This window comes from Ambystoma mexicanum, chromosome 7p (genome assembly GCF_040938575.1).
Source record: "Ambystoma mexicanum isolate Mex_15411 chromosome 7p, UKY_AmexF1_1, whole genome shotgun sequence".
In the NCBI taxonomy this organism is placed as follows: domain Eukaryota; kingdom Metazoa; phylum Chordata; class Amphibia; order Caudata; family Ambystomatidae; genus Ambystoma; species Ambystoma mexicanum.
In genome coordinates, this window is record NC_090939.1 from 11,445,495 (window position 1) to 11,471,701 (window position 26,207).

At 50.2% G+C, this 26,207-nt stretch overlaps 1 protein-coding gene across 2 annotated transcripts in view; it reads right to left on the bottom strand.

The window, feature by feature from the left end:
- LOC138525616 (cystathionine beta-synthase-like) overlaps positions 1–26,207 on the bottom strand; it is a 215,315-nt gene that overhangs the window by 17,303 nt on the left and 171,805 nt on the right. For both annotated transcript variants that reach the window (XM_069635662.1, XM_069635663.1), the window contains exons 8-10: positions 22,840–22,931; positions 21,026–21,151; positions 19,504–19,588 (exon numbers count right to left, since the gene is read on the bottom strand). In XM_069635662.1, the coding sequence (XP_069491763.1) occupies positions 19,504–19,588; positions 21,026–21,151; positions 22,840–22,931 (303 nt within the window). The remainder of the gene's footprint in view (positions 1–19,503; positions 19,589–21,025; positions 21,152–22,839; positions 22,932–26,207) is intronic.

Here is a 26,207-nt window from a genome sequence, read left to right on the forward strand (position 1 = left end):
ACTGTCCTGGCAAACGATCACTTGGTTTCTCTCCTTCCCCATTATTCAAAGATCCTTGAATCGGACCTTCAGCTGAGTACCTTAAGGAGTGACCTTCAGTCGGATCACTAAGTACCTTAAGGAGTGACCTTCAGCCGATCACTAAGTACCTTAAGGACTGACCTTCAGCTGGGTCACTAAATACCTTAAGGAGTGACCTTCAGCCGGGTCACTAAGTACCTTAAGGAGTGACCTTCAGCCTGATCACTAAGTACCTTAAGGAGTGACCTTCAGCCTGATCACTAAGTACCTTAAGCAGTGACTTTCAGCCTGATCATTAAGTACCTTAAGGAGTGACCTTCAGCCTGATCACTAAGTACCTTAAGGAGTGACCTTCAGCTGGGTCACTAAGTACCTTAAGGAGTGACCTTCAGCCTGATCACTAAGTACCTTAAGGAGTGACCTTCAGCCTGATCACTAAGTACCTTAAGGAGTGACCTTCAGCCTTATCACTAAGTACCTTAAGGAGTGACCTTCAGTCGGATCACTAAGTACCTTAAGGAGTGACCTTCAGCCGATCACTAAGTACCTTAAGGAGTGACCTTCAGCTGGGTCACTAAATACCTTAAGGAGTGACCTTCAGCCTTGTCACTAAGTACCTTAAGGAGTGACCTTCAGCCGGGTCACTAAGTACCTTAAGGAGTGACCTTCAGCCTGATCACTAAGTACCTTAAGCAGTGACTTTCAGCCTGATCATTAAGTACCTTAAGGAGTGACCTTCAGCCTGATCACTAAGTACCTTAAGGAGTGACCTTCAGCCGGGTCACTAAGTACCTTAAGGAGTGACCTTCAGCCTGATCACTAAGTACCTTAAGGAGTGACCTTCAGCCTGATCACTAAGTACCTTAAGGAGTGACCTTCAGCTGGGTCACTAAGTACCTTAAGGAGTGACCTTCAGCCTGATCACTAAGTACCTTAAGGAGTGACCTTCAGCCTTATCACTAAGTACCTTAAGGAGTGACCTTCAGCCTGATCACTAAGTACCTTAAGGAGTGACCTTCAGCCTTATCACTAAGTACCTTAAGGAGTGACCTTCAGCCTTATCACTAAGTACCTTAAGGAGTGACCTTCAGCCTGATCACTAAGTACCTTAAGTAGTGACCTTCAGCTGGGTCACTAAGTACCTTAAGGTGTGACCTTCAGTCTGATCACTAAGTACCTTAAGGAGTGACCTTCAGCCGGGTCACTAAGTACCTTAAGGAGTGACCTTCAGCCTGATCACTAAGTACCTTAAGGAGTGACCTTCAGCCTGATCACTAAGTACCTTAAGGAGTGACCTTCAGCCGGGTCACTAAGTACCTTAAGGAGTGACCTTCAGCCACATCACTAAGTACCTTAAGGAGTGACCTTCAGCCTTATCACTAAGTACCTTAAGGAGTGACCTTCAGCTGGGTCACTAAGTACCTTAAGGAGTGACCTTCAGCCTGATCACTAAGTACCTTAAGGAGTGACCTTCAGCTGGGTCACTAAGTACCTTAAGGAGTGACCTTCAGCCTGATCACTAAGTACCTTAAGGAGTGACCTTCAGCTGGGTCACTAAGTACCTTAAGGAGTGACCTTCAGCCGGGTCACTAAGTACCTTAAGGAGTGACCTTCAGCCTGATCACTAAGTACCTTAAGGAGTGACCTTCAGCCAGGTCACTAAGTACCTTAAGGAGTGACCTTCAGCCTTATCACTAAGTACCTTAAGGAGTGACCTTCAGCCTAATCACTAAGTACCTTAAGGAGTGACCTTCAGCCTGATCACTAAGTACCTTAAGGAGTGACCTTCAGTACTTAAGGAGTGACCTTCGGCCTGATCACTAAGTACCTTAAGGAGTGACCCTCAGCCTTATCACTAAGTACCTTAAGGAGTGACCTTCAGCCTGATCACTAAGTACCTTAAGGAGTGACCTTCAGTACTTAAGGAGTGACCTTCAGCCTGATCACTAAGTACCTTAAGGAGTGACCTTCAGCTGGGTCACTAAGTACCTTAAGGAGTGACCTTCAGCCTTATCACTAAGTACCTTAAGGAGTGAACTTCAGCCTGATCACTAAGTACCTTAAGGAGTGACCTTCAGTACTTAAGGAGTGACCTTCAGCCTGATCACTAAGTACATTAAGGAGTGACCTTCAGCCGGGTCACTAAGTACCTTAAGAAGTGACCTTCAGCCTGATCACTAAGTACCTTAAGGAGTGACCTTCAGCCTGATCATTAAGTACCTTAAGGAGTGACCTTCAGCCTGATCACTAAGTACCTTAAGGAGTGACCTTCAGCCTGATCACTAAGTACCTTAAGAAGTGACCTTCAGCCTTGTCACTAAATACCTTAAGGAGTGACCTTCAGCTGGGTCACTAAGTACCTTAAGGAGTGACCTTCAGCCTTGTCACTAAGTACCTTAAGGAGTGACCTGCAGCCTGATCACTAAGTACCTTAAGGATAATGGCCGTAGACATCTACTTCAGTCGGGCTCCTGTAGTAAACACTTCACCGAGACTGCCCTCATGCTCGACTTCAACTTTCTCTCTGATGATCACCACTACAAGCTCTCTTCTACACTCATCCATTTGAATATATCTTCGGCTTTCAACACTGTCAAGCACTCCCCTCTCCTCCTCACTCTCCAGGACCTTGGATTTCACAAATCTACTCTTGCCTGGGTCGCCTTCTACGTGGAAGGACGGTCCTTTAAAACCTCTTGGACCTTGCAAACCTCTGATCCCGCCCCTGTCCCGGCCAGTATCCCCCTGGCGTGGTATTTTTCCCATTTCCGCCCCACTGGGGTAAGAGGCGTTGGGAAGCAACATAGTCATTCATCCTGTCCATTCAATTTAGACCATGTATATTTCTGGCTCAACAGGTCCCCTGAGTGGGGTAAGAAAACCACTCCTTGTATTTAAATGTACACCGTGTTGTTAAGACATATCCTAGCATGTTTGTTGGTGTAGTACCATTGCGCTACATACCTGGTAAGTAGTGATAGTTTCGAATGCCATAGTTTCGAATGGCAAAGTTTCAAATAAAAATGCGTCCCCACAAACCCTGTTTTTTACCCCTTAACACCCATTTTAGTACCAAAAAAAACTTTACCTACAAAAAATTCATTTTTTCGATGCATTTTTAAAAAAAACTTTTGTCATTCGAATGCCTGGATACCATATACCTGATGTAATTTTAGACTGTACTGCCTAGAGGTACATTCATGCGCTGAATAAAGTGGTATCAGCTTCAATGAGCAAAATGGGTTCCTATATGAATATTAGTGTATAGTGCAAACCAGAACCTATACAGACAGACTAGTCTTTCTAATGTAATCCCAAGCCCAGAGGGATGTGTTTTCGGGTCAGCATTCATTTAACGAATCTATGTGGACCCTACGCCGCCCATAATGCCGACAATTAAATTGCTGACTGTCATTATGGCGCGGTGATCACATAGATCGCTGTGCATTGCATCCCCATAACCGCCTCCCCTACCCACTTACCTTTTCGCCGGCACACCATGAAGTGTGCCGCTGTCTCTCCTGCCACCCTGTGATGTCAGTTCTCGCCCGCTTAGGTGGGTCTGAACTGGTGTTGTAGGGTTCTGTTTCCTTTGTGGCCTTCTTTATTGACCCTGCTACCATCTAATGGATGTGGGGGCACTCCAGCAAACACCGCCCCCCACTACACCGACAAAGGGGTGTGAGGGACACCCCCGCAACCTCGACTCCCATTAGTCAGTGTAGTGGGGGTCGGCACGTTATTACAGCGCCAAGGCACAGTAATGAACATGTCGCAATGTTCGAGGCGCCATTTTCGTATTATTCCCTTTTAACCACGTAGCTCAATGAGATTGCTGGGCAACTAAGCAGCTTAGCCAGCCTTCAACATATCCACATGTGCACAGGCCTCATGCGTAGCAGCTAGCAGTGCCTGGCTTACTAAGGGCGGCCGTAGCAGCTAGCAGTGCCTGGCTTACTAAGGGCGGCCGTAGCAGCTGGCAGTGCCTGGCTTACTAAGGGCGGCCGTAGCGGCTGGCAGTGCCTGGCTTACTAAGGGCGGCCGTAGCAGCTAGCAGTGCCTGGCTTACTAAGGGCGGCCGTAGCAGCTGGCAGTGCCTGGCTTACTAAGGGCGGCCGTAGCAGCTAGCAGTGCCTGGCTTACTAAGGGCGGCCGTAGCAGCTAGCAGTGCCTGGCTTACTAAGGGCGGCCGTAGCAGCTAGCAGTGCCTGGCTTACTAAGGGCGGCCTCAGGCACCTGATGGCGGGCGAGGTAGCAAAGGGGACGCCATGTTCCCGGGCCCCGAGAGTAGTGTCATGGCGTCTGGCGAAACATGAAGTCATATTCACGAGGACTGTAGGGTGCAGGAGCCAGGGGCTCTGGGTCTGATGGGGAGGACCTCACAGGTATTAGCTAAGAAGGGGATTCCCAGTGGAGACTCTACCCGCCCTATTCTGCCCCTAGATCTGTTTCTGTGTTACTGGAAGTTCGTGTGATTCCATCTAGTGAGAGTCTGGTGCTTTATTTTTATATAAACCCCCCAGATGGTTTGTTTGCCTTCCTGCGGATGTGGGAGAGGGGCCGGGCGCCTCAGTATTGAGCATGTGCTTATCAAAGCGTGCTATTGTTCGAGTCCTAGGCTATCTCTGCATTTCTGCTTCTCTGTGCATTAGGTCACGTCTAAACATTGACTGGTGAGTAGCTTAATCCGGAAGCACGTGGCAGGCATTTGGGTTGCTCCTGTTGATTAAATGCTATGCTAATGAGAACACCTGATGGCCACTCATTTACATTGTTCTGAAAGCTAAACCATCCCTGGTCCCAGGTACAGAGGGAAGGGAGCCTTTTCTCCCCCGGCTCAGACTATGAAATAGGATTCTCCTAGATCGTGATTGTGGGCACCCTACTTTCCTTTGGGGCAGCAGGGAATACCTGCTGATATCAGGCCCTGCTCCTGGATGATAGGGTACCCCAGCTTGGTTTAGGAGATTGTAAATCAATGTGTGACACCCCAAGGATCATCCTTGGACCTATGCTCTCCCCCTCTATACCTCTAACCTTCACTGTCACTTCTTTGCTGATGACGTTCAAATCTTTTACTACGCTCCCTCCTTCACCCCAAACATCTCGGGACAGATTACCCACTGTCTAACTGCAATCCATCACAGGATGGCTCTCCGCTGCCTCATGTGGAACTCTTACAAAATGGTGGTCATCTTTCTCCCAGCTTCCAATGCCATCCCTATCCTCCTCTCGCCCCTCTCCTCCCACCTGAACTTCTTGCTCTTTCGACCAAGGTTTGATATCATATGATGTGACATTTATAATGCACCTGTACACAAGTGTTTCTAGGCGCGACAAGACAAGGGAGGGAGGCATGGGGAGGACGAAAAAAACAATCTTACTAGGCCTTGTGTCATTCAGATCGTGCAAGTGCAGGGGGAAGAGGGAGAAGAGACATTCCAGGGGGACAGGGTGAAAGGGGAAAGTGCGATCAGGGCCGCATTGCTCTGAGTAAGTGCAGCCAGGGGAGCCGGCTCTGGTTAGTGCAAGACGGCAGGTGATTGCAGGGTTACAGATACAACCCCTGAGTGCACGGTGGCCCGGATGCAGTGCAGCTGCTTATAGGTCGTAGGTGAGCCTGGTGCCCATTGGGGTCTGAAGGTAGTCAGGTGACCAGTCAGCGCAGAAGACAGGGAGGTCACCAAAGGAGAGAAAGTGAGAAATCAGAAGTGAAAAGGGAGGTGTTGAGCTGCTTCCAGAACCTCAGGTGGTCCGGCTCAGATTTGAGAGGGGCAAGGAGGCCATTCCAGAGGGAGGCCCCTGCAGAGGAAAGAGATCTCCCCCCCACCCCCACTCACTGCCTGGAGAAGCGTCTCGCTATCAGATAGATGGAGGTAGCTGAGCAAAGGGCTCGAGAAGGAAGATGTTTAGGAAGAGAGAGTTGGAGGTAGTGCAGGGACCAGCACCAGAAAGCCTTGTAGACAAGGTAGAAGGTCTTGAACTTGATCTTTGCAGCCACTGGGAGCCAATGGAGAGATTTCAGGGCTGGAGAGATACAATCCCTGGGCTTCAGGCCAAGGACAAGTGTTGCATTGATGTTATGGATTAGTCGTTGAAGGACCGGAAAGTAGTGGAAGGCAGGTTGAGAAAGAGGCTGCTGCAGTAGTCCAGCCTAGAGAGAATCAGGGCTCTGGAGACAGTGAGCTTCTGGGGGAAAGTGAGGAAAGGAAGGATAGTAGTGGCAGTTCTTAGAGAGGTCTGTGATGTGAGGAGAGAAGGAGAGAGTGGAGTCGAAGATGACCCCAAGATTTTTTTCCACGCAGGGAGAGGGCAACAATAAGGTCCTCTTTGATAGCGACCTTCGAGTACAACAATACATACCTACCACCACCATGGCTGATCGTATCATCCTTCTCAACATTTGGAAAATTCTTCCATTTCTTACTCACCACTCCACGAAAGCTCTAATTTAATTTCCACTCTTGTGCTCAGCAAACTCGACTACTGCTCATGGCTACTCATTTGCCTCCCTCTAGACGAATTCATCAACTTTGCCACCCACATTTTCTATGATCCAGCCTCATCGCCCCCCCACTTCTTCCTACTGACACCATGCTGGTTGGCTGTCCTTGCAGAACTTCTCCCTTTTCAAGCTCCTTCTCCTAGACTACAAAGCAACCAATGGTCTTGCTCCTCGGTACCTGGCTGACTGTATCTCTGTCTACTCACCACCTCAATCCCTCCACGCCTCCTCCGCACTGGACCTCACTGTTCCATGCCCCCTCCATGCTTCCTCTTGCCGCTGCTCTTTCTCCCTACTCGCCCTGCTCCACTCGATCCTTTTGCCCCTCACAATCAAAGCTTGATTTACACTTCACGTACTTGCCAGAGGGAGCTCACATTGCCCTCCCCGTCCTCCCTACCTGCCCCCACCACTCTCTCCTGTGCCACTAATAAATGTCATTTTTTTATACTTACTTAGTACTTCTCTATCGTTTTTGCAGCACTTCCCCCCCTCCCCCCAAGATGAATGACATTTGTAAATCAACTTTTTGTTGTTGTTTCTTTGTTTTGTGTTGCCCTTGGTCTATGTCCCACTTTCTTCACACCCTCATGAACTGGCTCACCACTTGTTCTCATCGTTGCGCTATTTCACAGGCCGCCCTTTCGGGGAATCCATTCGCCAGCTGTAAATGTGTTATTCTCATCATCGAAAGTGACGTCCATATTCTTCAAATAAACACAAAAACAAACTACAATTGCTCAATAATAAGGAACTTGAGCTTCAACAGACCGTCTCAATAATGCCCCCAATTTATGCTGCTTCATTAAAAGCATGGCAAATGCATACATCGTTAACGCCCTTCCTTGTATACAGTGCCTTGACCGTACACTACACGTGCAGTGATTTGTTAGAACCCTTACCCGTTTCCCAAGATCTGAATTTGTGAAACTATACCTGCAATGCACCCAACAGGGAGAAACTGCTCCACTTCCCAGCTAATCTAATAATTCAGTGTTGTGGTAAAATTGGGGGTAATTCTGTTACCACCAAAAGAAAAGGCAGCAATGTAATTACTGTCAGAAACTGCCCACGCCGCCAAACTCGTAATGAGACCCTCAGTGCCGATCATGAGCAACTGATCCCGACCTGTCGTCAGTCTTGAATGCTGACGCACACTCCAAGTCAGAAGCAGGAGAGGAGTACGGCTTGAACAACGCTCATCTCAATAAACGTAACAATATTTACGGTGTCCCTCCCATAATTTTTCATGCCTGGAGCTTCACTTGATATGATATGGCATTTATAGCGTGCCTCTACACAAGTGTATCAAGGCACGACAAAGCAAGGGAGGGCGAACAGAGGGAAGACAGACAACGATCCTACTAGGCCAGGCGTCATTGAGATGGCGCAAGTGCATGGGGAAGAGGGAAGTGGAAAAGTGGGGGGGGAAGGAGGAGGGGACAGTGCATTACATGGGATCGACAGTTAAAAATAAATTGAATAAATAAAAGCAATAAGTAAAAAGTGCGACCAGCTGGTGGCAAGTGCAAGAGTAAGTGCAGACATCAGGTGTCAAGTGCTGGTAGTGGGACTGTAAGGATACAGAAAACGGTCCCCAAGTGCGGGGGTTGCCAGGGAGGCATTGCAGGTCTGCAACTGGCAGAGGAGGGGACCAGGACCCGAGATCAGAGGGAGGCTAAGTGACCAGTGCAGTTTCAGTTTCAGCCAGGAGTTCAGCAGTGGAGAGGAGGAGAGAAAGCAGAGGCAAAGAGGAAGGTCTTGAGGTGCTTCCGGAACCAAAGATGGTTCTCCTCAAGTTTCAGAGAGGCTGTTCCAGAGGGAGGCCCCAGCCGAAGAAAGAGATCTACCACCAACTCACTGCTTGGAAAAGCGACTGACCCTGAGGAAGTTGGCGGAGGAGGAGCAAAGAGCTCGAGAAGGAAGATATTTAGGAAGAGAGAGTTGAAGGTATTGAGGCCCCAGGCCTCAGAAGGCCTTGTGGACTATGCAGAGGGTTTTCAACTTAATCATCACAACCACTGGGAGCCAGTGCAGGGAGTTCAGTCCTGGAGAGATACGATCCCTGGGCTTCAGGCCAAGGACAAGTCTTGCAGTCCTGTTCTGGATGAGTTGCAGGGGGCGGAGAGTGGAAGCAGGCAGACTTAACACGGCCTCTTCTTTCCTGCTTTCCCTGTGTCATGCAGTGTTTTGCTTTCTGGGCCTCTTCCTGTGCTATGGTGATATGATATGAGTGGTTATTTATAACGCACTTAATACCCAGAGGTTTCTAAGCGCGGAACCGGAGATCGGAACTGTGTTGCTCTGTGTCGTCGTGCTTCCAAATCAAGCGCGTTGCCCCTGAGATATCCTCTCTGGTGCGTGGGGGCGAGTCAGAAAGGGAAGAAAGACTGAGCTTGCCACATGTGCCTCAGTCTGATCCAGCCTTCACTATATCTTTATCCCTAGAGAGCCCTGACGCATGAAGGCCCACTTTTCACACAACTCTCAATGGCCAATGCTCTCATTAACGGCATCAGGTCACACCGGTCAGTAGAAGCCCAACGATCGCCCATGCGCTCAACCAGTCCCTGTTGCAGCCACATGTTGGCTCCCCTTTTAATTGTATTTTCTAGATATATGAAAGGTAGTGCAGGGTCCAGTCGCTTCACATGGACGATTCTCAGTGCTTTAAGTGGGATGAGAAATCGAGGGGGAGTGCTAATGCGTCATGATGCAATATTTCGGGGCAAGGGGTGTAAAAAGGGTTTCACGCAGCCTCAAATCCCAAATAGCTAATAAAGCTTTTTAAAGAGGAGTGGCCAGTGTAATTTAAGAGGTGATCAGGTTTGCATATGTGCAACGAAAGGGAAACCATTCAGGTGTAAAAGGTGTATTAAAATATGGTTAATATGTGTCCAAAGTTTGACCAAAATAAATATGTTCAAATATGAAACAGAACAACAAATCAGAAGGGGTCAGTACACCTTGCAATCCCAACTCTTGTGTCTGAAAAAAATCCATTAGTCGGTCAAACTATTTAAGGCATTCTAATGATAATACGTTTTCCCCTGCACTTTTCCCCTTTGCCCCCTCCACTGCACTTGTCTGATCTCAATGTCACTTGGCCTAGCAGGGTCGTTTTCTCTGTCTTCCCTCTGTTCCCCCTCACTTGCCTTGTCACGCCTTGAAACACTTTTGTATAGGCGTGTTATAAATGCCATATCATATCATATCATAATACAATGTGTGGCAAAAATCATCAATTTATTCTCTTATAATTCCCAGTTTGAAAAATACCACACTTCTTTAACTGGTGTTGTGATTCCAAACATTACTAAAGGTGACATCTACTGGCAAAGAGCAGTATTGCCAGTCCTATTCTTTTGGTAAGGGAGGTCAGTTTAGAGAGCCCTGGCAGGGCCTTAGCCCAAGGGCAGTATTTGGAGACTTCCAGGGCTGAGCCCTGTCTGCCCCTGGCCCAGTTAAAGCCCTGATTATTCTCATGATTGGTGTGGTGCATGGATTGAAAATGCACAGGAGTATTTTTCTGAATATGGTCCTCACCCTCTGAACCTGAAGGTGGGAGTGGAGCAAATGGTCCCAGATGATGGTTATGGGTCGTCAACAAATCCTGGTTGGGACTGTCAAGTGTCACATGTGAGAAAATTAGGAGAGCTAGCTTATAATAGCCCATAAAGGCTGGTGGAGGGTTATATTGGTTGTCAATAGGGAAGGGGGATACCATGTCTCGCCCAAGGGCACCCCACTCCCAATCCTCAATGGCCCTCCACCCAGGTGATCCTTCCTCGCTTCTCCACCCCCAGAGTCAGGATCCAAGAGCGATGGCCTTTCTCTGGCCACCTGCGCAGAAGATCCGAGGGGAGTAGGAGTAAGAATACCCTCAGGTTTCTCACAATAGGTGTTAGTCAATGAGGGTGGTGGGATAAAACTGTATACTGGTTGCGTCACGAGTGACAATGTTTTGCCATTTAACTACCTGTATTCATTGAACTAATCCCGAGAGCGAGCTCCGTAGCATTTGGGTTCTACGGCACTCTCTGTCAGCTTTTTCCTTTTCGTATGCAAAATAAATTTTGTTTTCCTTGCAAAGAAGTGCACCAAGCTTTTTTTCTCAGATCATTGTTTTTTATTGGTTGGTTGTCTGGTGGTCGCCCAATTGGGAAGGGTACCTGCAGCTTTACTCAGACTGCCAACTACCAGCCAACGCAGACCATGGGAGGGTGACCAGGATAACCTCCCCATTGTGCCCCCTGAACCATCATTCACCAGCTGTGGGAGGTACTCATCCCCTGAGCCTCCTACTTGGTGGTCCCCAGAGCCAGGCAGGGGTCTTAGCCACACGGCCCAAGACCTGTATGTAGCAGAGAATGGTTCTGTGAATATATTATAACGAGTTTGCCAGTTTGGATGGTTGTCTAACTGGCGTTGGTTATGAAGTGGCACGTGTAGACCTGGGGGCTACTCTGTGTCAGCCTCTCATCGGTACTCTAGGTTTCTTGGTCATTTTCCAGCACCCCACACAGCCCCCAACATTGCAGCATGTGCTCTGCATTATATGGAGATCTACGTGGCAAGATGTGTGGATGGCCTTGGGCTGAAGGTTCCTCTTTTGTGTCCGGGCCCTGGAAATGGCAAAGAAGAAGCGTTATAGCTATTGTTCTAGGTCTGCGTCACAGGGTGACACAGAACTAGAGTGTCGGAACACCAATGTATTGTAGATGTCACTCAGGGCTGTTATTATAATTACCATGATCGTTACTGAGCGTGGACCTAGCTTTCGAGAAGCAACGGAGCGCTTTACAGAGGTATACAAAAGTACAGATGCATAATGGAGTGCTTTTCAGAGATAACAACAAAACAGATGTACAGCGGGGTAGGATACAGCGGGCCACAGAGGAGGGGTGCAGCTGTACAGGGTGGCGGATAGGAAAAGGGTGGGCGGTGTCTAGTGAGACAGGTGGCGCAAGCGGCAATGTGATGGCCTAGGTGTTCACAAGGAGAGACTCTGTGAAGAGGCAGGTCTTGAGTTATTTTCTCAAGAAAAGGGGCAAGTCTGATGCTGACGGGGAGGAGGTTCCATAGTCTTGGGCCTATGCTGGGAAGGCTTGTTTTCTGGTCCTTTCTTTTTGCAGCGGCGGATTTCAAGTCTGCACATGTCCTGGCTTCTGGTGGTGCGCTGTCTGCCAGAGATGCAGAGTTTCTCTGCGAGGTAGCTGGGTGACAGTGCCACTAGGCCTGCATGTCAGAACACTACGGTTATGGAAGACGTCTCAAGCATTGGTCTTGGGTGTGCGCATTTCTAGCCTTTGGTAAGCACAGGTTTGGTCGAAGCTGTTGTGGGTCGGGGTTGTGCAGGCTCGGCCGGGATTAGGAAGTGATGAGGGAACAGCTTGTCTAAGGTTGGGGTTGCCCTACCACCTTCGGTGGTCGAAAACGTTGTCTGAAGACCAGATTCAGACTCTGGCCCCTTTTCACTGAATGGCAACTTTGTGGCTGGTGGTAGATGCCCCATCTGACTGCTGGGTTCCATCCCTGGTGGTATATACCCTTCTGACTGTTGGGTTCCATCCCTGGTGGTAGATGCCCTTCAACTGTTGGGTTCCATCCCTGGTGGTAGATGCCCTTCTGATGTTGGGTTCCATCCCTGGTGGTCGATGCCCTTCTGACTGTTGGGTTCCATCCCTGGTGGTAGATGCCCTTCTGACTGTTGGGTTCCATCCCTGGTGGTAGATGCCCCTTCTGACTCTTGGGTTCCATCCCTGGTGGTAGATGCCCTTCTGACTGCTGGGTTCCATCCCTGGTGGTAGATGCCCCTTCTGACTGCTGGGTTCCATCCCTGGTGGTAGATACCCTTCTGACTGTTGGGTTCCATCCCTGGTGGTAGATGCCCCTCTGACTGCTGGATTCCATCCCTGGTGGTAGATGCCCTTCTGACTGTTGGGTTCCTTCCCTGGTGGTAGATGCCCCTTCTGACTCTTGGGTTCCATCCCTGGTGGTAGATGCCCTTCTGACTGTTGGGTTTCATCCCTGGTGGTAGATGCCTCTTCTGACTGCTGGGTTCCATCCTTGGTGGTAGATGCCCTTCTGACTGTTGGGTTCCATCCCTGGTGGTAGATGCCCCTTCTGACTCTTGGGTTCCATCCCTGGTGGTAGATGCCGATGCCTCTTCTGACTGCTGGGTTCCATCCTTGGTGGTAGATGCCCTTCTGACTGTTGGGTTCCATCCCTGCTGGTAGATGCCCCTTCTGACTCTTGGGTTCCATCCCTGGTGGTAGATGCCCTTCTGACTGTTGGGTTTCATCCCTGGTGGTAGATGCCTCTTCTGACTGCTGGGTTCCATCCCTGGTGGTAGATGCCCTTCTGACTGTTGGGTTCCATCCCTGGTGGTAGATGCCCTTCTGACTGTTGGGTTCCATCCCTGGTGGTAGACGCCCTTCTGATGTTTGGTTCCATCCCTGGTGGTAGATGCCCCTCTGACTGCTGGGTTCCATCCCTGGTGGTAGATGCCCTTCTGATGTTGGCTTCCATCCCTGGTGGTAGATGCCCTTCTGTCTGTTGGGTTCCATCCCTGGTGGTAGATGCGCCTTCTGACTCGTGGGTTCCATCCCTGGTGGTAGATGCCCTTCTGACTGTTGGGTTCCTTCCCTGGTGGTAGATGCCCCTTCTGACTCTTGGGTTCCATCCCTGGTGGCAGATGCCCTTCTGACTAATGGGTTCCATCCCTGGTGGTAGATGCCCCTTCTGACTGCTGGGTTCCATCCCTGGTGGTAGATGCCCTTCTGACTGTTGGGTTCCATCCCTGGTGGTAGACGCCCTTCTGATGTTGGGTCCATCCCTGGTGGTAGATGCCCTTCTGACGGTTGGGTTCCATCCCTGGTGGTAGATGCCCTTCTGACTGTTGGGTTCCATTCCTGGTGGTAGATGCCCTTCTGACTGTTGGGTTCCATCCCTGGTGGTAGATGCCCCTTCTGACTCTTGGGTTCCATCCCTGGTGGTAGATGCCCTTCTGACTGCTGGGTTCCATCCCTGGTGGTAGATGCCCCTTCTGACTGCTGGGTTCCATCCCTGGTGGTAGATGCCCTAATGACTGTTGGGTTCCATCCCTGGTGGTAGATACCATTCTGCCTGCTGGGTTCCATCCCTGGTGGTAGATGCCGGTCTGCCTGCTGGGTTCCATCCCTGGTTATAGATGCCCTTCTGACTGTTGCGGTCCATCCCTGGTGGTAGATGCCCTTCTGATGTTGGGTTCCATCCCTAGTAGTAGATGCCCTTCTGACTGTTGGGTTCCATCCCTGGTGGTAGATGCCTGTCTGACTGCTGGGTTCCATCCCTGGTGGTAGATGCCGCTTCTGACTGTTGGGTTCCATCCCTGGTGGTAGATGCCCCTTCTGACTCTTGGGTTCCATCCCTGGTGGTAGATGCCCTTTCTGACTGTTGGGGTCCATCCTTGGTGGTAGATGCCCCTTCTGACTGCTGGGTTCCATCCCTGGTGGTAGATGCCCCTTCTGACTGCTGGGTTCCATCCCTGGTGGTAGATGCCCGTCAGACTGTTGGGTTCCAATCCTGGTGGTAGATACCCTTCTGACTGCTGGGTTCCATCCCTGGTGGTAGATGCCCTTCTGACTGTTGGGGTCCATCCCTGGTGGTAGATACCCTTCTGATGTTGGGTTCCATCCCTAGTGGTAGATGCCCTTCTGACTGTTGGGTTCCATCCCGGGTGGTAGATGCCTGTCTGACTGCTGGGTTCCATCCCTGGTGGTAGATGCCCCTTCTGACTGTTGGGTTCCATCCCTGGTGGTAGATGCCCCTTCTGAATCTTGGGTTCCATCCCTGGTGGTAGATGCCCTTTCTGACTCTTGGGTTCTATCCCTGGTGGTAGATGCCCTTCTGACTGTTGGGGTCCATCCCTGGTGGTAGATGCCCTTCTGATGTTGGGTTCCATCCCTGGTGGTAGATGCCCTTCTGACTGTTGGGTTCCATCCCTGGTGGTAGATTCCCCTTCTGACTCTTGGGTTCCATCCGTGGTGGTAGATGCCCTTCTGACTCTTGGGTTCCATCCCTGGTGGTAGATGCCCCTTCTGACTGCTGGTTTCCATCCCAGGTGGTATTTGCCCCTTCCGACTGCTGGGTTCCATCCCTGGTGGTAGATGCCCTTCTGACTGTTGGGTTCCATCCCTGGTGGTAGATGCCCATCTGACTGCTGGGTTCCACCCCTGGTGGTAGATGCCCCTTCTGACTGTTGGGTTCCATCCCTGGTGGTAGATGTCCCTTCTGACTGCTGGGTTCCATCCCTGGTGGTTGATACCCTTCTGACTGTTGGGTTCCATCCCTGGTCTTAGATGCCCTTCTGACTGTTGGGGTCCATCCCTGGTGGTAGATGCCCCTTCTGACTGCTGGGTTCCATCCCTGGTGGTAGATGCCCCTTCTGACTGTTAGGTTCCATCCCTGGTGGTAGATACCGTTCTGACTGTTAGGTTCCATCCCTGGTGGTAGATGCCCTTCTGACTGCTGGGTTCCATCCCTGGTGGTAGATGCCCTTCTGATGTTGGGTTCCATCCGTGGTGGTAGATGCCCTTCTGACTCTTGGGTTCCATCCCTGGTGGTAGATGCCCTTCTGACTGTTGGGTTCCATCCCTGGTGGTAGATACCCTTCTGACTGCTGGGTTCCATCCCTGGTGGTAGATGCCCCTTCTGACTCTTGGGTTCCATCCCTGGTGGTAGATACCCTTCTGACTGCTGGGTTACATCCCTGGTGGTAGATGCCCCTTCTGACTGCTGGGTTCCATCCCTGGTGGTAGATGCCCTTCTGATGTTGGGTTCCATCCCTGGTGGTAGATGCCCTTCTGACGGTTGGGTTCCATCCCTGGTGGTAGATGCCCTTCTGACTGTTGGGTTCCATCCCTGGTGGTAGATGCCGTTCTGACTGTTGGGTTCCATCCCTGGTGGTAGATGCCCTTCTGACTGCTGGGTTCCATCCCTGGTGGTAGATGCCCCTTCTGACTGCTGGGTTCCATCCCTGGTGGTAGATGCCCTTCTGACTGCTGGGTTCCATCTCTGGTGGTAGATGCCCTTCTGACTGCTGGGTTCCATCCTTGGTGGTAGATGCCCCTTCTGACTGCTGGGTCCCATCCCTGGTGGTAGATGCCCCTTCTGACTCTTGGGTTCCATCCCTGGTGGTAGATGCCCCTTCTGACTCTTGGGTTCCATCCCTGGTGGTAGATGCCCTTCTGACTGCTGGGTTCCATCCCTGGTGGTAGATGCCCTTCTGACTGCTGGGTTCCATCCCTGGTGTTAGATGCCCCTTCTGACTGCTGGGTTCCATCCCTGGTGGTAGATGCCCCTTCTGACTCTTGGGTTCCATCCCTGGTGGTAGATGCCCCTTCTGACTCTTGGGTTCCATCTCTGGTGGTAGATGCCCTTCTGACTGCTGGGTTCCATCCCTGGTGGTAGATGCCCTTCTGACTGCTGGGTTCCATCCCTGGTGGTAGATGCCCCTTCTGACTGCTGGGTCCCATCCCTGGTGGTAGATGCCCCTTCTGACTGCTGGGTTTCATCCCTTCTGGTAGATGCCCCTTCTGACTCTTGGGTTCCATCCCTAGTAGTAGATGCCCTTCTGACTGTTGGGTTCCATCCCTGGTGGTAGATGCCTGTCTGACTGCTGGGTTCCATCCCTGGTGGTAGATGCCCCTTCTGACTGCTGGGTTCCATCCCTGGTGGTAGATGCCCGTCAGACTGTTGGGTTCCAATCCTGGTGGTAGATACCCTTCTGACTGCTGGGTTCCATCCCTGGTGGTAGATGCCCTTCTGACTGTTGGGGTCCATCCCTGGTGGTAGATACCCTTCTGATGTTGGGTTCCATCCCTAGTGGTAGATGCCCTTCTGACTGTTGGGTTCCATCCCGGGTGGTAGATGCCTGTCTGACTGCTGGGTTCCATCCCTGGTGGTAGATGCCCCTTCTGACTGTTGGGTTCCATCCCTGGTGGTAGATGCCCCTTCTGAATCTTGGGTTCCATCCCTGGTGGTAGATGCCCTTTCTGACTCTTGGGTTCTATCCCTGGTGGTAGATGCCCTTCTGACTGTTGGGGTCCATCCCTGGTGGTAGATGCCCTTCTGATGTTGGGTTCCATCCCTGGTGGTAGATGCCCTTCTGACTGTTGGGTTCCATCCCTGGTGGTAGATTCCCCTTCTGACTCTTGGGTTCCATCCGTGGTGGTAGATGCCCTTCTGACTCTTGGGTTCCATCCCTGGTGGTAGATGCCCCTTCTGACTGCTGGTTTCCATCCCAGGTGGTATTTGCCCCTTCCGACTGCTGGGTTCCATCCCTGGTGGTAGATGCCCTTCTGACTGTTGGGTTCCATCCCTGGTGGTAGATGCCCATCTGACTGCTGGGTTCCACCCCTGGTGGTAGATGCCCCTTCTGACTGTTGGGTTCCATCCCTGGTGGTAGATGTCCCTTCTGACTGCTGGGTTCCATCCCTGGTGGTTGATACCCTTCTGACTGTTGGGTTCCATCCCTGGTCTTAGATGCCCTTCTGACTGTTGGGGTCCATCCCTGGTGGTAGATGCCCCTTCTGACTGCTGGGTTCCATCCCTGGTGGTAGATGCCCCTTCTGACTGTTAGGTTCCATCCCTGGTGGTAGATACCGTTCTGACTGTTAGGTTCCATCCCTGGTGGTAGATGCCCTTCTGACTGCTGGGTTCCATCCCTGGTGGTAGATGCCCTTCTGATGTTGGGTTCCATCCGTGGTGGTAGATGCCCTTCTGACTCTTGGGTTCCATCCCTGGTGGTAGATGCCCTTCTGACTGTTGGGTTCCATCCCTGGTGGTAGATACCCTTCTGACTGCTGGGTTCCATCCCTGGTGGTAGATGCCCCTTCTGACTCTTGGGTTCCATCCCTGGTGGTAGATACCCTTCTGACTGCTGGGTTACATCCCTGGTGGTAGATGCCCCTTCTGACTGCTGGGTTCCATCCCTGGTGGTAGATGCCCTTCTGATGTTGGGTTCCATCCCTGGTGGTAGATGCCCTTCTGACGGTTGGGTTCCATCCCTGGTGGTAGATGCCCTTCTGACTGTTGGGTTCCATCCCTGGTGGTAGATGCCGTTCTGACTGTTGGGTTCCATCCCTGGTGGTAGATGCCCTTCTGACTGCTGGGTTCCATCCCTGGTGGTAGATGCCCCTTCTGACTGCTGGGTTCCATCCCTGGTGGTAGATGCCCTTCTGACTGCTGGGTTCCATCTCTGGTGGTAGATGCCCTTCTGACTGCTGGGTTCCATCCTTGGTGGTAGATGCCCCTTCTGACTGCTGGGTCCCATCCCTGGTGGTAGATGCCCCTTCTGACTCTTGGGTTCCATCCCTGGTGGTAGATGCCCCTTCTGACTCTTGGGTTCCATCCCTGGTGGTAGATGCCCTTCTGACTGCTGGGTTCCATCCCTGGTGGTAGATGCCCTTCTGACTGCTGGGTTCCATCCCTGGTGTTAGATGCCCCTTCTGACTGCTGGGTTCCATCCCTGGTGGTAGATGCCCCTTCTGACTCTTGGGTTCCATCCCTGGTGGTAGATGCCCCTTCTGACTCTTGGGTTTCATCTCTGGTGGTAGATGCCCTTCTGACTGCTGGGTTCCATCCCTGGTGGTAGATGCCCTTCTGACTGCTGGGTTCCATCCCTGGTGGTAGATGCCCCTTCTGACTGCTGGGTCCCATCCCTGGTGGTAGATGCCCCTTCTGACTGCTGGGTTTCATCCCTTCTGGTAGATGCCCCTTCTGACTCTTGGGTTCCATCCCTGGTGGTAGATGCCCCTTCTGACTGCTGGGTTCCATCCCTGGTGTTAGATGCCCCTTCTGACTGCTGGGTTCCATCCCTGGTGGTAAATGCCCTTCTGAGTGCTGGGTTCCATCCCTGGTGGTAGATGCCCTTCTGATGTTGGGTTCCATCCCTGGTGGTATATGCCCTTCTGACTGCTGGGTTCCATCCCTAGTGGTAGATGCCCCTTCTGACTGTTGGGTTCCATCCCTGGTGGTAGATGCCCTTCTGACTGCTGGGTTCCATCCCTGGTGGTAGATGCCCCTTCTGACTGCTGGGTTCCATCCCTGGTGGTAGATGCCCCTTCTGACTGCTGGGTTCCATCCCTGGTGGTAGATGCCCCTTCTTCCCAGAATACCAGCACATCTTCTGTAGATTACTCTGACCTAAATTAATCTGCCCTTTCATGGGCTTGGTGATTGATGTCGTTTGGGGGTGTTGGAAGAACTTTCCTCCATGCTCGGGGAGTGGCTTCATCTAGAGCTGGCCGCCACGTTGCCACGTGCCGCAAATACCACTCTCTTAGGGTTCAGGGAGATTTCTGCATGGATCAAACCTGCACCTGGTGGAGTAAATCAGGGCCGATCGGTGCAGATATCTTGGAGAAAAGCAAATTTGTATTATTGTGGAATGAAACATTTCATTTATTCACAGACAGATCTTACGTTTTTCCATATCAACATTTTCTAAAAAAGAACTTAAGTTCTATAGGGAAAACATGAGTACATTGTTGCACTACGGGGAGCTGGTGAATTTGACTTGTTCTCACTCAGGCGTCTGTTTTCCAGATCCCACAAATAACTAAAGGCAGAGCAATGCCCGGCTGAGGATTTCCAGGGAACTTTGGAGGTAATTTCAGGCAGGAAGTCAAAGTGCTGCAAATTCATCGAAATCCACTGCAGTGGTGCACTGCGGCGAGGCTGGGGGCCGCCATCGGTCGCAGTGGAGGGGGCCGGGTGAGAAGATGGCAATAGCAGGTGGGATTGTTGGGGTGAGGTGGATGTATTGGTGGGTGCAGTGGCAAAGATGATGGGAGTGTGGTGTTTCAGGAGGTTCCTCCCCTATCTGGCAACTAGCCTCATGGTGGTGGGGTTGGGGGTCAGGGCGTTTCAGGGTTGGCCCCATCTGTTGACTTCGGGGGGGGGGGGGGTTGCTAGCATTCCATGATACTTACCGCACAGTATCCCCTCCTCCTTGATCAGCCGCCGGGCCATGAGGAAGGAGTCCTTGTCGCTGACCTTGCACCACTGGTCCACCACCTGGGGATGGAGAGAAGGCGCTGAGAATGGAGCCGCAGTAAAGCGCACTGATTACTTTGAGAAAAGTGTGGCTTTGCAGCAGAACTGCTTCACCACCAGGGACCGAGGCCTCCAAAGCAGGTCCTCTGCAGAGCCAAAATGCCCAGAGCAATGGGAGATCCCAGGACAGTGCCATGAGGGGTAGACGGCAGCTGTGCCCAAGCAACTCCACTGAGAGCCACCATCTCCAGAGCTGGGCACTCCTGGGACTACAGACCCCCTCGTGTCCACATCTTGTGATGTGAGAAGACCCTTGAACCCCAGGGTGGAGGCTGTGTGCAGACTAGCTATCAGGCAGAAGCTTGTGGGAGTAGGGCACAGGCCTCTTCCTTGGCACCTGTAGAAGGCGGAGCGGGGCAAAGGGGCTGGGACCCTGGGAAAATGTGCTTAGTTACCAAGATCCCTGAGCAGCGAGCACTGGCGAGTGAGCCAGCCTATTGGAAAAGGATGGTGAGAAGATCCTATGGCTGGAGCAGGAATGTTCTCAGAGTTGGGGAAGAGCAGGAATGGGGGCAGAATAGGGGATTTCTTTCGTTTTGATTATTGGTATTTGATATAGTGCCTGTATCGATCCACACAGCAGTTGGGCGCTATACAGAGTCCATGTATTTGACTGGAGCATCCAGAAGATGAGTGCTGTGCACAGGAGATAGAGCATTCTGGTCTGTGGGGTCTGGGTGTCTATGGAGTGTAGAAGCGACGATGCAATAGAAGTGGGAAAATGAAATCCAGGCCTCCTATCCCGGATATATTTTGTGTATGATTACATTACACAGAATCTCACCATTTCATGCCCTGAAACCTGGATCATGAACCAAAGTGATCAAGTGCCCCTCTAAGACCTTCCTCCAGATTGGGAAAAGCACCCAGAAGAGCCCTCCTCCATGGATCGCGGCCCGCAGGCCTTCATCAGGACACTGGCTGTTAGAGGCTGAAGGGAGGAGAAGACGGGTCACGCTTGGGTGTAGAAGACGGAGAACGGGCGAAGGTGTGCAAAAGATGCGAAGGACCATGTCTGGGCAAATGAAGGAATCTAGGGTTACGCCTGAAAGAGTACGCTTGCTGTATGAAATTCATTTTCTCTGGAAAAGGGGAATCTGCATCATTGTTGCGCGACTGACCAGAAGCCAGACTCAGGATTTCAAGTTAGAGGATATTGAGTGTAACAAGACAGAAATAAGAGTGTGACCAGAAATGCCTGCCTCTGGATATTGACAAAACAGCACTGTGCACCAAAAGCAGGACAGGATCCAGGCTGGTCCCAGAATTTCTGGAAAAGGCACTCTCCTGCCACACTGTCCATGAAACCCAGCATTCTAGATCAAGAAGACCATGCAGTCTCTTCGGACCACCCATCTTTTGACCCAGAGTGGGAAGACATGGATAAGCGTCTCTCACCGATCGGTCCAGGGCGGTGGGGATGTAGTCATGGCCGATGCCTTCCACAATGAACTTCTGCAGCCCGTTCTTATTGAGCTCTGGGGGCAGGGCAACGATGGAACCTTCCGGATCCACACCAATGATCTAGAACAAGATAGAAACGTAGGGGAATGAGGCAGTCATTAGACAAGCAGGCAGACCAGGCAAGAACCCAGCAGAAGAACAGCAAAGGGCAGCCAGCTGAATACCCATCCTGATAGATATGCCATGTTAAGGCATTAGGGTTTATATGGTGCAATTCTTATGAATACCCAGGGGTATAACAAGGGGCGAGTAATAACCTGCCCCCGGCGTACTTCAGATGCCTGGCATCTACACTCATGGCAGAATCGCAGTGTGCAGATGTGCATACAGTCTTCCTGCATGCCAGCTGTGCTTTGGGAACAGAACATCTGACACGCTGCATCCGGGAGAACCAGTAGATTCCAGGAAAAAGAGTGAAATACCCAGGGGCTATTTTTCCAAGCCCTAGACTGCAAAAGCAAAGCCTAAAAGCAAGGCGCGAAAGCAAGGTGTGAAAGCAAGGTGTGAAAGCAATGTGCAAAAGCAAGGCGTGAATGCAAAGCGGAAAAGCAAGGCGTGAAAGCAAGGCATAAAAGCAAGACATAAAAGCAAGGTGTGAAAGCAAGGCGCGAAAGCAAGGCATGACAGGCAAGGCGCAAAACCAAGGCACGAAAGCAAGGCGCGAAAGCAAGGCGTGAAAGCAAGGTGCGAAAGCAAGGCGTGAAAGCAAGGCGCGAAAGCAAGGCGTAAAAGCAAGCTGTGAAAGCAAGGCGTGAAAGCAAGGCGCGAAAGCAAGGCGTAAAACCAAGGCACAAAAGCAAGGCGCGAAAGCAAGGCGTGAAAGCAAGGCGTAAAAGCAAGGTGCGAAAGCATGGCGTGAAAGCAAGGCGCGAAAGTAAGGCGTGAGCCCTTTCCACCTTACTTTTACCCTCCAAGGCATTGTATAGGCGCTGGGAGGGGGAGCAGGCGCAGCTGTGCGCTTCTACTCCGCCATCCGAGTCCACATGCTTGTACATGAGATTTTCATGCAGGCGTAAAAGTGCTGAGGCTGACAGCTCACTGCGGGCAAGTAACACTTTTTGCAAAATGACGACTGTGTGCTTTTGCAGGATGCGCGTGATCCGTCGGCTCCTCTGCAGGCACAAATATATTGACAAATAGCCCAGGGCAATAAAATAAACATAAAGACAAGACGCCTTTGTGCTTTATTTTTTCACTTATTTTATCATTTGTAAAGCGCACTAAACCCAGAGGAATCAAGGCGCTGGAATTCACGGCACCATGGCTTCTAACATGAGGTCCTTTAAGATCTTCCATGCTGGCTGGACACATGACACCTTGAGATCCCTGGAATGGGACGCCCTGGGGTCATATGTCAGGGCGCCCTTTTGCCTCTGAGCACTCTAAGGTGAACTGGAGGCCACGGGACTGGTCACTTGGGTCACAGGCCTCACCTGGCAAAAGGTGCGTCAAGAAGGCGTGCCAGTACCTGGGCTCCAGTCGAGGATACACACAGGTGGACGGTGTCCCCCCACTTTTTTCAGAGGGCAGCTTGATATGCTAATTTCTGGTGACGCACTGACGCCATATTAAATTTGTTAAGGAGTCCCTCCTCTATTTGTAGGCTTTGACCCCGCCCCTGCCCATCTCATTGCATTGTAAAACAGAATGCGCTATTTCAGTGCCTTGCAGTGAAGGGGCGACTTCTGACTCCATAGTGGGCAGAGCAAACAGGGCAACTGGCACTGCCGCCCACTGGGCACACTCACCTTACATCCTGGGCACTTCTCCTTCAGCTTGCGTCCATTGCCAGTTATTGTTCCCCCGGTGCCCGACCCGGCCACAAACATGTCAATCTTGCCTGCATTGAGAACAAATAGAGAGTTAAGATGTGGAGGCCAGAGTGAGAACCCCCCGCCCCTCCCCCCGCCACCAAAGTCTGCTTGTCTGATCTGCAACGCTTGTTGGCCCCTGACAGACATCTCGCTCCCAAATGCCTTGTGGAAAAAGCAAAGGAGTGCAAGTGGTAGATGCATGCAGGGCACTGGCAATGCCGGCACTAACGTGCTGTTGTGTCGCCGGCATGCACATTTCCACTTTCACAAAACGGAGTGGAAAATGAAAGAGTAAAATTCCCCTAGCAAAACAAAATAAGAAATCCACTTTTTGGATTGTTTTGGGATTGCTTCTGTCTTGTTTTCAAGCTTCAGATTTATTTTGCATTTATTTTGGATTTTTTTGGGGACTTTTTCCAAACAAGGATTTATTTGTCTTGGGTTGGAGGATTTATTTTGGATTTTTACTGACTTGTTTCTCAGTAAAACCAATCCATTAACACTAATTGGCAGGCACGCATTTTTACTGTTGCTCAATAAAATCAATCCAGCAACACAACACATTTTTACTGCATTCATTTTGGATTGTTTGACAAGCAAGGATTGTTTGGTCTTACATTGGAAGATTTATTTGGGAATTTTTTCAACTTGTTCCTCAGTAAAAAGAATCCAGTAACACTAGGCACACATTTGTACTGCATTTAAATGTTGGATTGTCAACCTAGTTTCAATGTTGGTTGCAGTTATTTAGGATTTTAATGTGGTTAAACATTTCACAGAGTTTATTTATTTTGGATTTTATTGGTGCAATACAAGTTCCACTGCACTTAACTATTTCTTTATCGAATAATGCCCAGTCGCTAAGCTTTATCTTAAGGGTATACGAATGTGCACCCATGGGAATAGCACTCTATCCATTGTCTTCAGTGGTTTTAGTGGCTTTGCCGATGCTTGTTTTAAACGTGTCTTCAGTGGCTTTGTCAATGCTTGTTTTAAACAGGACTTCAGTGGCTTTGCCAATGCTTGTTTTAAACATGGCTTCAGTGGCTTTGCCAATGCTTGTTTTAAACCTGGCTTCAGTGGCTTTGGCAATGCGTGTTCTTCAGTAGCTTTATCAGCGGGACAGAGTCAGATTGGGCACATTCGGTGAATAGCCAATGATATACTCTTAAATAAGATGTATACAAGAAATGGAAACAAGAGATACTAAATGTCAGAAACATGCAATTATGGTAAAACATTTTTGAGGTGATCTCTCAACTTGGATTTAGCTACCACGTTATCAGGAGAGCCACTTGCAACTTAAAGAATGCAAAATGTCTTATTTTTCAAAACATTTAGTTATTGTATTATAAACTGCTACCTTAGATGGTTCAGGGGAACTCCCTTGCGACCTGGGCCCTCTTGCTCTCTGCTCGGTACCCTCTTCCCCCTTACTTCCACGCATGATTGTGTGTTCTCCCCTCTCCAACTCTCTTGCTCCATGGGCCGGTATCCTTCCCCATTGCGCCCTGTACTGGGTCAGCGTCTTCCCTCCTCTGCTCCCTGGGCTAATCCTGGGTCGCTCCCTCACTCTCTTGTTTCGTTGGATGGGTCTGCATCCCCATGTCCTTTATTTGCTGGGCTGGGTCTGTGTCCACACCTCCCCCTTACTCCCTGGGATGGGTCATGCACCCCCACCTCATTGGGCTGGGTCTGTGTCCCCCCCTCCCTCCCTTGCTCCATAGGCTGGTTATCCACCTGACTCCCCTAATCCCTGGGCTGGGTCTGGGTACCCATCTGGCTGCATGGGCTGGTTCCCGGTCCCTCCTTCACCCTTGCTCCCTGGGCTGGGTCCCCACCTGACTCCCTTGCTCTCTGGGCTTTCCCTGGGTCTCCATTTGACTTATTGGCCGGTTCTGGGTCCCCACTAGACTTCCTTTGTAGCTGTGCTGCGTCTGGGTACCTCCTTCATGGTTGCTCCTCGAGTTGGGTCCCCATCTTTCTCCCTAGCTCCTTGGGGTGGGTCCCTACCTGACTCCCTTGCTCCCTGGGCTGGCTTAGCCTGGTTCCTCATTTGACTCCCTGGCTGGTATTGTTTTTTTAATCCATGCATGTCCACAAATTATAAAGCAGCCAGTTCTGGGATTGCCACAGTCATGCTTGTGTGCTATGTACACTTTCAGGTTGTACCGCATTGTGCCTCTTTTAATAAATGCAATTCAATAAAAAGCAGGTGTTTAATTCTTTTTTTTCTTTATTTTTTTAATACATAATATCCCATTAACCTTGCTCGACATTCCTGACATTTTACCCAAATGATTACTAAGACCCAATGAGTGTAATCACTTTTGGAGGGTTTCTTTTCAGGTTTATAGTTAACATTCCTTTGGGATTTCCATAGGATTGTTTTCTGATTGCATCGCTTCTATCAGGGAAGATTTCTAATTGGCATATTTTGGGTGCATTTACCCAAAAGGGAGCTAAATGCAATCAATTGCTTTTGGGATTGCATTGCTTTTGGATTTTTAGTGGATTGTTAGAGATTGGATTGCTTTTGGATTTTTAGTGGATTGTTTGGGGATTGGATTGCGTTTGGATTTTTAGTAAATTGTTTGGGGATTACATTGCTTTTGGACTTTTAGTGGATTGTTTGGGGATTGCATTACTTTTGGATTTTTAGTGGATTGTTTGGGGATTGGATTGTTTTAGGATTTTTAGTGGATTGTTTGGGGATTGGAATGCTTTTGCATTTTTTGTGGATTGTGTGGAGATTGGATTGCTTTTAGATTTTTAGTGGATTGTTTGGGGATTGGTTTGCTTTTGGATTTTTTGTGGATTGTGTGGGTATTGGATTGCTTTTGGATTTTTTGTGGATTGTTTGGGGATTGGATTGTTTTTGCATTTTTTGTGGATTGTGGGGGGATTGGAATGCTTTTGGATTTTTAGAGAATTGTTTGGGGATTGGAATGCTTTTGCATTTTTTGTGGATTAATGGGGATTGAATTGCTTTTGGGTTTTTAGCGGACTGTTTGGGGGATTGGATTGCCTTTGGATTTTTAGTGGATTGTTTGGGGATTGGATTGCTTTTGGATTTTTAGTGGATTGTTTGGGGATTGGATTGTTTTTGGATTTTTATAGGATTGTTTGGGGGTTGGATTGCTTTTGGACTTTTATAGGACTGTTTGGGGATTGGATTGTTTTTGTATTTTTTTGTGGATTGTGTGGGGATTGGAATGCTTTTGCATTTTTTGTGGATTAATGGGGATTGAATTGCTTTTGGGTTTTTAGCGGACTGTTTGGGGGATTGGATTGCCTTTGGA